Source organism: Capra hircus, chromosome 16 (assembly GCF_001704415.2).
Source record: "Capra hircus breed San Clemente chromosome 16, ASM170441v1, whole genome shotgun sequence".
In the NCBI taxonomy this organism is placed as follows: domain Eukaryota; kingdom Metazoa; phylum Chordata; class Mammalia; order Artiodactyla; family Bovidae; genus Capra; species Capra hircus.
In genome coordinates, this window is record NC_030823.1 from 53530983 (window position 1) to 53544948 (window position 13966).

General features: G+C 38.7%; 1 protein-coding gene across 1 annotated transcript in view; it reads right to left on the minus strand.

The window, feature by feature from the left end:
• Positions 1 to 13966, minus strand: part of SLC9C2 (solute carrier family 9 member C2 (putative)) — a 98170-nt gene that overhangs the window by 64642 nt on the left and 19562 nt on the right. Inside the window, exons 5-7 of the mRNA XM_018059962.1 lie at positions 10595 to 10711; positions 9349 to 9510; positions 1190 to 1289 (exon numbers count right to left, since the gene is read on the minus strand). Coding sequence (XP_017915451.1) covers positions 1190 to 1289; positions 9349 to 9510; positions 10595 to 10711 — 379 coding nt within the window. The remainder of the gene's footprint in view (positions 1 to 1189; positions 1290 to 9348; positions 9511 to 10594; positions 10712 to 13966) is intronic.

The window sequence follows — 13966 nt, forward strand, 5'->3', positions numbered from 1 at the left end:
TTGCGAAGAGTTGGACACGACTGAGCAACTTCACTTGCACTTTTCACTTTCATGCATTGGAGAAGGAAATGGCAACCCACTCCAGCATTCTTGCCTGGAGAATCCCAGGGACAGGGAGCCTGGTGGGCTGCCGCCTATGGAGTCTCACAGAGTCGGACACGACTGAAGCGACTTAGCAGCAGCAGCATAGGAGATAATAAGAAAGGCCTGGTTGAATACATATAAGAATAAACAATTGAATGAATAGAATGAGTAATTTATAATGATGCTGACAGATAGCATGACTGAGCTCAGAAAACTGTCCAAAATTCAGAGGAAAAGGATATGTTCTTTCAGCTAGTTATTTCTAAGCTTCTGGTTTTTAAAAACCAGTAAAGTGTCATTCACATATACACAAGACTAAAATAAGCTACAGAGGCCATTTTTTTAAAAGTTACAAAGTAATTTTTTTTTTAAGTGCCATCTTCCATGACTGGAATTTCATGAGAGAAATGACATTTTAAACATCTAAAATGTATGAAGGACATAATTCCAGAACAAAAAAAATAGTCCCTTATATTAAAGCAACAAATCTTCATGGGAAAACTCAGGATAATGGCTTATTTTTCTCATTTCAACACTGGCTTTCATCCAGTGTGAGAATTTATACACTAGACTATGACTCGGTATGAAATAGTTCTGAGACAATTCTATAATTTAGCACAGCTGCTCAGAGAACGGCTAATGCATTCGTCTGAGAAGACAGGCAAATGGCTTTTACTCTGTCCACAGATATTCTTATTACACCAGAGGTAAAGCTAGATTAGGGTTTGCTGGTATTGCACCTTTCTGCTACTTTTCTTTTCCCAGCTCTTTCCATACTATGATACTGTCATTCAGGTATGTTATGTAGCAAACAAAGGAATAAAGTAGTTTTTAAACTTCTCACAATTCAATTTTTATCAAAGAGTTATAAGAAGTACTATGATCTCTGAGCCACTGATATTACATTATTCATAATAGGAATATCAATTCATAATAGGAATGTCAATAATTACTGGTAACTTAAGTTCTTTTCAAATATGACTGGCAGTATAATTAAAAATTAAAAGATAGAAAAGTTATAAAAAGAAATTTTATAATTTTTGTGAAGGCATTTAAGCACTAAACTTCTATGAGACCTATACCAAGTACAAAATATAAGACTTACTTAGTAATTATCAACTTGATCCTTGGTTTAAAGCTTAAGGAATCTAAATTTAGTCCTACAGTGGCTAAAGCAACTGTACCTGACATTCCCCAAAATTCCACTGAGGAGAAAAAAAAAGAATAAAATTAGTTGTGTTCAAATCTGTACATGGAGCTACTTCTCTTGAGTGATGAATTGGGAAATTTAAAACAGTCAGTTATTGCATTTCTTAGAAAGTTGCTTAAAAGGATTGGCCTAATCCTTAGATTGGGGATTGACAAACTTTCTCTGTGAAGGATCATATGGTAAATATTTAGTATTTGCAGGTCACATGGTCCTAGTTGCAACTATTCACCTCAGCTGTTCTAGTGCATAAGCAGCCACAGGTAATACGTAACAAATGAGCACCCAATAAATAACGGACATTGAAATTTTAACTGCAAATAATTTTTGCATGCTGCAAAATATTTTTTATTTGTTTTTTTTTATGTAAAAACCATTCTTAGCTCATAGGCAATGCAAAAATAATAGGCATATCTGGCTATAGTTTGCCAACCCCTGCCATAGATCATCCTTGAGGACAGAGCTAATGAAAAATAAGTTTAACAGCCTCTACCCAGCACCTCAAGGACTCTGTGCTGCATGTCCTAGGGGTTATGGCTCAAGCTCAGTGCTTTCTTGGTGACTGCAGGTCCTCAAGCCTATTGTTTTTTGCATGATATAGGCTCCCCTATGTAATTCCCTGGGCTCTAAACAAATGTCAATGCAGTCTGAGACAGGAAAACCAACTATGAAGAATGGTTGAACACCACTAATACCAACAGTCCTGAAGGTTACAGAGCCTTCAAACAGTACATTATAAATGTCAGACTGAAGGAAGGAAAAGTACATGCAAGTTCAGAGTAGAAACCCTTTAAACAGGGCAGAGCTGGTTCCTCTGGGAATGTCACCTCGCCTTTCTCCATTAGTGTCCCTGTATCTGTAGAATGAGTGTAAAAGAATAATGCCTGACAGAGTTGTGAGAATAAAATCAGATTACACGAAACATGCTTGGCATACTTTTAAAACAAGGAATAAATGGTCAGCATTATTATTGTATTATTATTTTTAATGTTCACTTTACTGTTTATTAATTTGAAGAGGATTATATTATTCTTTTGATTTATCTGAGGTAAGAGAAACCCAAGTAAGATGGTAGGTGTTACAAGAGGGCATCAGAGGGCAGACACACTGAAACCATACTCACAGAAAATTAGTCAGTCTAATCACACTAGGACCACAGCCTTGTCTAACTCAATGAAACTAAGCCATGCCTGCGGGGCAACCCAAGACGGGCGGGTCATGGTGGACAGGTCTGACAGAGTGTGGTCCACTGGAGAAGGAAATGGCAAGCCACTTCAGTAGTCTTGCCTTGAGAACCCCATGAACAGTATGAAAAGGTAAAATGATAGGATACCAAAAAAGGAACTCCCCAGGTCATTAGGTGCCCAATATGCTACTGGAGATCAGTGGAGAAATAACTCCAGAAAGAATGAAGGGATGGAGCCAAAGCAAAAACAATACCCAGCTGTGGATGTGACTGGTGATAGAAGCAAGATCTGATGCTGTAAAGAACAATATTGCATAGGAACCTGGAATGTCAGGTCCATGAATCAAGGCAAATTGGAAGTGGTCAAACAAGAGATGGCAAGGGTGAACGTCGACATTCTAGGAATCAGCCAACTAAAATGGACTGGAATGGGTGAATTTAACTCAGATGACCATTATATCTACTACTGCGGGCAGGAATCCCTCAGAAGAAATGGAGTAGCCATCGTGGTCAACAAAAGAATCCAAAATGCAGTACTTAGATACAATCTCAAAAATGACAGAATGATCTCTGTTCATCTCCAAGGCAAACCATTCAATATCACAGTTATCCAAGTCTATGCCCCAACCAGCAATGCTGAAGAAGCTGAAGTTGAACGGTTTTATGAAGACCTATAAGACCTTTTAGAACTAACACCCAAAAAAGATGTCCTTTTCATTACAGGGGACTGGAATGCAAAAGTAGGAAGTCAAGAAACACCTGGAGTAACAGGCAAATTTGGCCTTGGAATGCAGAATGAAGCAGGGCAAAGACTAATAGAGTTTTGCCAAGAAAGTGCACTGGTCATAGCAAACACCCTCTTCCAACAACACAAGAGAAGACTCTACACATGGACATCACCAGATGGTCAACACCGACATCAGATTGATTATATTCTTTGCAGCCAAAGATGGAGAAGCTCTATACAGTCAACAAAAACAAGACCAGGAGCTGACTGGGGCTCAGATCATGAACTCATTATTACCAAATTCAGACTTAAATTGAAGAAAGTAGGGAAAACCGCTAGACCATTCAGATATGACCTAAATCAAATCCCTTATGATTATATAGTGGAAGTGAGAAATAGATTTAAGGGCCTAGATCTGATAGATAAAGTGCCTGATGAACTATGGAATGAGGTTTGTGACACTGTACAGGAGACAGGGATCAAGACCATCCCCATGGAAAAGAAATGCAAAAAAGCAAAGTGGCTGTCTGGGGAGGCCTTACAAATAGCTGTGAAAAGAAGAGAGGTGAAAAGCAAAGGAGAAAAGGAAAGATATAAGCATCTGAATGCAGAGTTCCAAAAATAGCAAAAAGAGATAAGAAAGCCTTCTTCAGCGATCAATGCAAAGAAATAGAGGAAAACAACAGAATGGGAAAGACTAGAGCTCTCTTCAAGAAAATTAGAGATACCAAGGGAACATTTCATGCAAAGATGGGCTCGATAAGGGACAGAAATGGTATGGACCTAACAGAAGCAGAAGATATTAAAAAGAGGTGGCAAGAATACATGGAAGAACTGTACAAAAAAGATCTTCACAACCCAGATAATCATGATGATGTGATCACTAATCTAGAGCCAGACATCTTAGAAAGTGAAGTCAAGTGGGCCTTAGAAAGCATCACTACGAACAAAGCTGTGGAGGTGATAGAATTCCAGTTGAGCTGTTTCAAATCCTGAAAGATGATGCTCTTAAAGTGCCGCACTCAATATGCCAGCAAATTTGGAAAACTCAGCAGTGGCCACAGGACTGGAAAAGGTCAGTTTTCATTCCAATTCCAAAGAAAGGAAACACAAAAGAATGCTCAAACTACCGCACAATTACACTCATCTCACATGCTAGTAAAGTAATGCTCAAAATTCTCCCAAGCCAGGCTTCAGCAATACGTGAACCGTGAACTCCCTGATGTTCAAGCTAGTCTTAGAAAAGGCAGAGGAACCAGAGATCAGATTGCCAACATCTGCTGGATCGTCGAAAAAGCAAGAGAATTCCAGAAAAACATCTATTTCTGCTTTATTGACTATGCCAAAGCCTTTGACTGTGTGGATCACAATAAACTGTGGAAAAATTCTGAAAGAGATGGGAATACCAGACCACCTGACCTGCCTCTTGAGAAATCTGTATGCAGGTCAGGAAGCAACAGTTAGAACTGGACATGGAATGACAGGCTGGTTCCAAATAGGGAAAGGAGTACATCAAGGCTGTATATTGTCATCTTGCTTATTTAACTTATATGCAGAGTACATCATGAGAAACGCTGGACTGGAAGAAACACAAACTGGAATCAAGATTGCCGGGAGAAATATCAAGAACCTGAGATATGAGATGACACCACCCTTATGGCAGAGAGTGAAGAGGTGCTAAAAAGCCCCTTGATGAAAGTGAAAGAGGAGAGCGAAAAAGTTGGCTTAAAGCTCAACATTCAGAAAACAAAGATCATGGCATCTGGTCCCATCACTTCATGGCAAATAGATGGGGAAACAGTGGAAACAGTGTCAGACTTTATCTTTTGGGGCTCCAAAATCACTGTAGATGGTGGCTGCAGCCATGAAATTAAAAGACGCTTACTCCTTGGAAGAAAAGTTATGACCAACCTAGATAGTATATTCAAAAGTAGAGACATTACTTTGCCAACTAAGGTCCATCTAGTCAAGGCTATGGTTTTTCCTGTGGTCATGTATGGATGTGAGAGTTGGACTATGAAGAAGGCTGAGCGCCGAAGAATTGATGCTTTTGAACTGTGGTATTGGAGAAGATTCTTGAGAGTCCCTAGGACTGCAAGGAGTTCCAACCAGTCCATTCTGAAGATCAACCCTGGGATTTCTTTGGAAGGAATGATGCTAAAGCTGAAACTCCAGTACTTTGGCCACCTTATGCAAAGCGTTGACTCATTGGAAAAGACTCTGATGCTGGGAGGGATTGGGGGCAGGAGGAGAAGGGGACGACCCAGGATGAGATGGCTGGATGGCATCACGGACTCGATGGACGTGAGTCTGAGTGAACTCCGGGAGATGGTGATGGACAGGGAGGCCTGGCATGCTGCGATTCATGGGGTCACAAAGAGTTGGACACCACTGAGCAACTGAACTGAACTGAATTGAATCACTTAAAGCTACTTTAGATTTCTTTTAACCTACTTATTTAACTGAATTTAGCATAAATAACCAGGGACAATAAACCAGCAGTATTAGGGACTGTGATAATAGGAAAATTAGTCCTCAAAATCTTATTTCCAATTTCCTGTAACTCAAACTACAGGATTTTAAAATTTATAGTTTTTTTAAATAACAGTCACTACTTAGAGGAAACATCTACTACAAGGAAACCACTAAGTAACTTCATTTTTAAACTGATATTTTTTAGTATAATCCCAATATAACAAGAACATATAGTATAAAGGCATATATTAATACATCTATGTACATACGTATTTTTTGAAAACTGAGTACATATAACAAAATGTATCTTTGGTAAATTTATGGGTTATTTCTTCTTTGACTTTTCAGATTTTTTTCCACAATTCTACATGGAACATGTATTAGTTTTAAAATTAGAAAAACAAAGTCTTTTGAAAATTACAAATGTTATTACTTTAAATGGTATTTTAAATGTACAAGCAGGCACAGAACATGTAATAAAGTAATTTTCATCAGCATAAACCCACGTTGTTAAAAATAGAGTTGTAAAGTTTTTCTCACTCAGTTGTACGAAACCATCACAGGAAATTGATGCCATAGGAAAGTGGCTCTCTCTCTCAAACTCTCTCTTTTTCTCTCTGGTTTAGAAAAAGTGAAGGTCCTCCTAATAGGAGAATCAAAGGGATTTTGTTTCCTAAAAACAACAGGATTCAGGAATGGATGTTTCCCAACAAGAAAATGTTAGGGTCATGACCGAAGTCCTTTGACATTTATAGCCTAGACCAATGACATAAAAAAAGAGTGAGAACAATCAGCCTTGGCACAGGTAAGAAAGGAATGCATTGTTTTAAAACAATAAAACTGACTAAAAGCTGTTTCCATTCATCAGAAATTCTGACCAATGCCACTTGATAAAATGTTCCTTCTGCTATAACAGACCCCTCTCACCACTGCTCTTGCTGTAGCTCTGGCCTAGACTTACACACAACCCATCATCTTACCTCCCCTCCTGTAACTCTGGCCTAGACTTACACACAGTCCATCATCTTATATGAATTATACGATGACTCTCTTTAAGCGCCTTTTATACACTAGGGTTTCCCTGGTAGCTTAGATGGTAAAGAATCTGCCTGCAATGCAGAAGACTGAGTTCAATCCCTGGGTAGGGAAGATCCCCTGGAGAAGGGAATGGCAACCCACTCCAGTATTCTCGCCCGGGGAATTCCATGGACAGACCATGGGGTCACAAAGAGTCGGACACAACTGAGTGACTAATACTCGCATTTTGGGGGCTTCCCTCATATCTTAGTAAAGAAATTGCCTGCAATGCAGGAGACCTGGGTTTGATTCCTGGGTTGGGAAGATCCCCTGGAGAAGGAAATGGCAACCCACTCCAGTATTCTTGCCTGGATAATCCCACAGATACAGGCGCCTGGCAAGATACAGTCCATGGGGTTCCAAGACTAAAATTTTTTTCCATGGGCTGATATATTAACATTGTTAGCCATACTACCTGTCAACCAACAATGTTCCAAAGTGTCTCGTCTATGTGGCAATGTCTGTGCAATTTCCTATTTCATTTTATGAAAAAAGAACAAATGTGCTGACACAGGTGATTTCTAAAACCCCAAGTACTGTGGATTTAATGAGACAAAAATGGAAATTACTAAGTGTGCTCAAAGAGATGAGGTTCAAACCTCAATCAGACATTCCCTGGATTCAAGCCAGTTAACAATGTGTTCGTTAATGAAGAAAAAAAAATAAAATTAGATAATAAGACAGAAATGTCACGTTACAGAATGTATAAATAAAAATTTTATCTATGTCTAGCTTTCTGGCAGTGGAACTTCTCCTTAGAACTATCTATTCCTGACTTTTATTATCAGGATCTGATTAAGTATGAAAGGAGAGAACGGCCAGAAAATTGTTTTTAATTCCTGAAGCAGAAGAAAGTGTTATGGATGAGGGAATGGGTATTCATTTCCTAGGGCTGTTACCAAAGTGTCTTCAACAAGAATGTATTATCTCACAGCCTGGAGGCTAGGGGTCCAAGATCAAGGCTTTGTAGCAGATTCCTTCTGAGAGCAAGGGAAGGAGAAGACCTCTCAATCACTTGACCGAGAGCACCTACGTGAATTAAGAGGAAAGGGGAAAGGAATCACCATTTATTAGCTGCCCTACCTTGAGCCTAGTGGCATGCTGGTAAATGTTTATCAGCAGCAATCTGAGTGGTTAAAGATTGTGTCTGCCAATTTCCATGGTCCCACTATGGCCTATTTCAAGCTACACCCACATTATGTCACTTGAATAAAGTGCTGGAAAGAGATGTGGACAGTCAGCTCTTGTGAGCCAGTCAAAGTTATCTTCAGGACGCCAGCATGAGTGAGTCACATGACACATGCCACCTCACTAACGCCTGGCACACCCCTCTAAATTAGGCTGTATTATATCACGTTTATAGATGAGGAACTAACTGAAGTTTAAAGAGGTTAAGTAATATTCCAAAGTTACCAAGCTAATAAATTGTAAAGCTCAGGTTTGAAGTGAACTCTTCCTAACTTTCAAGCTCTTTAAGGACTAATAGTTTATTCAACCAACATGTGTTTAATTGTTATTGGGCCTATGGCAAGCATTGGGCTTGACTCGGGGAACATAGAAAAGATAATAAATATAAAGATGGATAAGAGACAGCTCTATCCCAAGGAACTTACGGTCCAAGGGGGAAAAAAAGGAAATACTAACTTTTTACCTTCGGGCACTTAAGGCATTTGTAACAGGGACATAAGGGAGGGGAAAAATGAAGAGAGCAAGGAAATGAGTCTTCAGTGAAAGTTTTTCTGTAATTTTACTGATTTGGGGTGGTGAGCAACAATAGGTAGCACTTTATCATAGAGAAAGCAGGACTGTTTGGTAACTGGAGGTGAAAAGAGGAGTAATTAACCTCTTGATACTTGAGGTCTTTCATGGATGGAATTGCTCCACTGTGTGAGCTAAGAGGAGAAGCAGAATTTGGCTAGGTTTTTGCCATAGTTTCTATGGCTTTGGGGGACTGGTTATCTCACTCAATGGGGTAAAAACTTTAGTTCCCAAGCTCACTGGATTAAACTAGAAGATAACTGTGTGAAGGTCTCCCAGCATTAGGCACTCTGATTCCTGTGATTATTCCTCTGTCCTGCTTTTCTTCCAGAAGTAGATATACCTGATTTCTCCAACTCCTTTCCTGCCTCCTAGCCTCAGGTAAGGGCCGCCATTTCTACGGTCCCCTTAATCTGGTACCCACTGAATGGGTACTGCTGAACTGGAAAAGATCTCAGGAGCTTCTCTCCTAGCTTTCTCATTTTAGAGATGGGTTGCTAAGGGTCAGAGCAGAAATCGGCTCAGGTCTGTTTCCTCTTCCAGGGGACTTCCAGGGAATAAATGTAAGGTCAAAGGGTAGAGTTAAAAAAGAATAAGAAAGTAACCACATAGAGGAGGAATGCAAGAGAAGGAACATGGAGTTGAAATTTAGGGGATGTTAAGACAGTCCAGGAAAGAGCTAGAGGTGTCAGAAAATAGTATGACAAGACACACAAAGGAGCCACATTAAAGAAAAAAAATGCTGTTGGGAGGAAGCTGGATTCAAGAACAAGGGAAAATTAAAACATAAAATACACATCAAGGATGGAATTTTTGTATCTGTTTCTGTCTTACCAATGTAGAAAGTCATGTACACCATTGAGATGCAAAAAATTATATTGGTCAGTGTATTGCTGAACAGGTCAGTCAATATAAACTGAATGATCCTTGCACACCAATATCCACATGCTATGCTCCCCAAAACATCAAAGGTGAGGCCCATGATTACATGTAACTCTAGAAAAAGGAAATAAGAAAGGTGAAATAATTTTTTTTTCTTTTATTAATGGCATTTGGCCAATGCCCATTGGTTCGCTCTTGAGATTTTGAGAGATGGAAGTTTCCCATGAAAGCCTGGCCAAAGAGGCATTCTGGGGATACATTTCCCCCACAGTCTGCAGCTTGAGGTTTGCTTATCTGGGGGCAGCAGACTCAAATGCTCTCAGGAGTTAGGCAAAGAGCATAAATGTGAGTTGGTGATGGACAGGGAAGCTTGGTGTGATGCAGTCGGTGGGGTCGCAAAGAGGTGGACACAACTGAGTGACTGAACTGAACCGATAAATGTGAAAAACTCAGCTGGTGAGTGAATAATGAGTCAAAATATATTTAAATATATATATATATATATATTTTTACAAACTATGACAGGGCCAAGCACACTATGCTCAGGATTCCTACCAAGCTGCAGCCTATTTGTGACTTCTGCTCATTATCACTTCTAGAACCTGACTCCACAGTACTACTTTCATCCTCAGACTCAAACTCAGGACCAAGCCACTTCTTTTTTTTTAATTGGAAGATAAATGCTTTACAGTGTTGTTTTTTTCTGTTGTAAACAATGTGAGAATCAATTCTTAACATTCACTCACTGAGATCCAGATTGGTCTAGGAAAGAGATTAATCTGAGCTAGATGACACAACTGTATGTGTATATGCACGTGCATGTTGAGAGATAGAAAGTCATTTCTTTAACAACTTTCCCCTCTCATCTAAGGAAACACACAGTGGCAATTATTTTCTTGTTACCTGATATACTATTTTAATTGGTCCATAAGTAAAGAATAGGGGAAGTAGCAAAGTTAAGACATCTTGAATATATTTTAATTTTGGTATGAATTAAAATGGACTACATAAGAATGATTTTAGAAAATACACAGATGGGACTTCCCTAGTGATCCAGCAGTTAAAACTCCACCTTACAATGCAGGGGGCATGGGTTCAATTCCCAGTCAGGGAACTGAGGTCCCACACACCATGGAGGGTAGCCGAAAATTTAAAAATAAAAAAAAAGAAAAGAAATAGAGAAAAACAGTGCTCTTACCTCTAAAGTTGGACATCTGAAGTATGCCTCTCTGAAAAATTGCAAAAAAAATGGATGTGAAGCCACAGACGACCATTGATTCTCCTCTAATGACATCAGTATACATCTTAGAAATGCCTGGAAATGGAAATATAGAACATAATTTAGTACAGTGCATGAAAATGATGCTCTTTCACAGGAAATACAAAAATAGAAGAGAAGGAATATGCTAGAAAAAAAAAAAGAAGGCAGTCATTACTGTGATGGATCTATAAGAGAATCACGATCACCATTTTTTAACTTCTCCACTGTGCCTTCTGTATCTCCAATGGCAAAGGCACATGGTGATGGCACATCTTGAAATGTCCATTGCCTCAAAGCATGCTAGAACTTCAAAATGAGACAAAGCACTTCTCAGGTCACTACATTTAGCTTGAATAAATATCAATCGTTAGACTCCAAAAGAACCACATTTTAGAAATAAGTATAAAATATGACCTAGCAATTCTGCTCCTAGACATATACCCAAAAAAGCTAAAAATGTATGTCCACACAAAAATTTGTACATGGACAGTCATAGCAGCATTTTCATAACAGGAAAAAAGTGGGAACAACACAAGGTCAATTAGCTGCTAAACAGATAAATATAGGTGATCTATCCCTATAATGGAACATTACTCAGCCACAAAATGGAAGGGAGTACTGACTGATACATGTTACAACATAGATGAACCTTTAAAAAATTACAAAGTGAAAGAAGCCAGACACAGAAATCACGTATTGTATGGTTTGATTTATATGAAATGTCCCGAATATGCAGACTCATAGACAGAAAATAGAATACTGGTTGCCAGGAACTTGGGGGATGAGGGAATGAGAATGAATGACTGCTAACAGGCATGAGATTTCTTTTGAGGTTAAAGAAAATGTTCTAAAATTAAGTAATGATGATGCTTGCATAACTGTAAGTCTACTAAAGACCACTGAATTTTATAATTTAAAAGGGTGAATTTTATGATGTGTGGGTTACATATCAATAAGGCTGGTATTTAAAAACTAAATATAAAATTTTATTAACATTTACCAACAGTTTAATAGAAAATATAATCAAATTAACTGCCTACTGTTATACAACTTGTAAGAAGGATGACAGTTATTGGTGCCTGCCTATCTAGTATCTATCCTCTGTTCTTGGTAACAAGAGTGGTTTTACTCAGGGTGGCAATGTGCTCAGCTAAATGACAACTGTTCCCCAACTCCTGGGCTTCTAAGAGTGGCCACTGAGATATAACTGGAAGTCACTGAGTGGACCTTTTGGGAAACTCCTTGGAGGGAGAGGTGACTTGGCTGAAAGGAACATCTTTCCATCCCTTGTTCTTCTGTTTCCTGCCTGAAATATGGAATGATAGCTGGAACTTTAGCAGTCAGCTTGTAATACTGATGATGGATGCCATACACAAAGGGGAGGAGCAGATAAATAAACCCCACAATAGACAGCAACCATTTTTGCTTTAAATATCATCTTTTAAAAAGAGTAAAAATAAGAAATAGTCATATTTTCCCATCAGTTTAAAATTATGGTGCTTTCCATTCTTTTTTGCAGATGAAATTTTCCATCTGGTTCCATTTTCTTTCAGCCTAAAGGGCTTCTTTAACATTTTTGTAGTACAGGTCTGTTAGTGATAAATTCTTTCAACCTTTATATTTAAGTCTTTATTTCTCCTTTACTTTTAAAAGATATTTTCACTGAGGATTTTAAGCTGGAAGTATTTTTCTTTCAGGATTTTAAAAGTGTTACATACCATCTTTTGGCTTGCAATGTTTCTGAAGAGAAGTTGGTTATTATTATTAGTTTTGTGTCTCTGTATATAATGTGTCTTTTTCCCTCTGGTTACCTTTGAAAACTTCTCTTTACACTGGTGTTTAGGAGTTTGATTTTTATGTATCATGGTATAGTTTTCAATTGTATTTCTTGGGCTTGGAGTTTGCTGAGCTTCCTGAGTCTGTGGCTTTATAGTTCTCATCAAATTTAGAAATTTTTCATCCATTATTTCTCAAATAGTTTTTGTTGCTTTCTTTTCTCTCCTCTTTTAGGAACCTGTGCCTTAATATAGGCATGGAAGTTGCCCCACAGCTCACTAACATTCTGCTTATTCTTTCAGCCTTCTTCTGTCTCTGCTTCATCTTGTACATGCTAAATCGCCTCAGTCATGTCTGACTCTTTGTGACCCTATGGACTGTAGCCTGCCAGGCTCCTCTGTCCATGGGATTCTCCAGGTAAGACTAGTGGAGTAAGTTGCCATACACTCCTCCAGGAGAATCTTCTTGACCCAAGGATTGAACCTGCATTTCTTCTGTATCCTGCATTGGTAGGGAGGTTCTTTACCACTAGTGCCACCTGCGAAGCCCATCTTGGATAGTTTTTATTACTATTTCTTTAAGTTCACTAAATGGAAACCCACTCCAGTATTGAAAATCCATACTGCCTGGAAAATCACATGGACAGAGGAGCCTGGCAGGCTACAGTCCATGGGGTCATAAAGAGTCGGACATGACTGAGCTTTGAACTTTAAGTTCACTAATCCTTTCTTATGCTGTGTCTAATCTGATGTTAATTTCATCCAGTGTATTTTTCATCTCAGACATTGTGGGTTTCATCTCTAGAAATGTTATTTAGGTCTTTTTTATATCTACCATGTCCAGTGGTGTACTGATAAACCAGCTTTCCAAAATTAAAAAAGGCCTGATTTGTACTGATTTGTAGCATTTGCCAACTTCATATGTAAATACTCCTACCATAACTAATTTAAAGCTACCAAAAGTTTAAGACTGGCTTGCAAAATTCCTATTGATTTAAAAATTGGGTCTCTTAAGCTGACAGGAGCAATTCTACCCCATACTCAATCTTTTTCTAACTTTTTAAACCAATGGAATATAGTTACAAGTGTCTTAATATATTTGTCTAATGAGTCTACCATCTGCAGCATTGCTAGGTCTATTTCTACTTGTTTATGTACTCTTTATGGGCCATTTTTTCAGCTTCTTTGCATGTCTTCCAATTTTTTATTAAGATAACATAACTGTACGTATTACCTAATTAGGTGCTATATGTTTTTGTATTCTCATATTCTTGAGCTTTGCTTTGTAATGCAGTTGTTACTTTGAAACAATTTGATCCTTTTGAGGCTTGTTTTTTAGATTTGTTAGGTAGGGCCAGAGCAGCCTTTCAGTTCAGTTCAGTTCAGTAAACTCAATCGTGTCGGACTCTTTGCCACACCATGAATTGCTAACACCAGGCCTCCCTGTCCATCACCAGCTCCCAGAACTGACTCAAACTCACATCCATTGAGTCGGTGATGCCATCCAGCCATCTCATCCTCTGTCGTCCCCTTT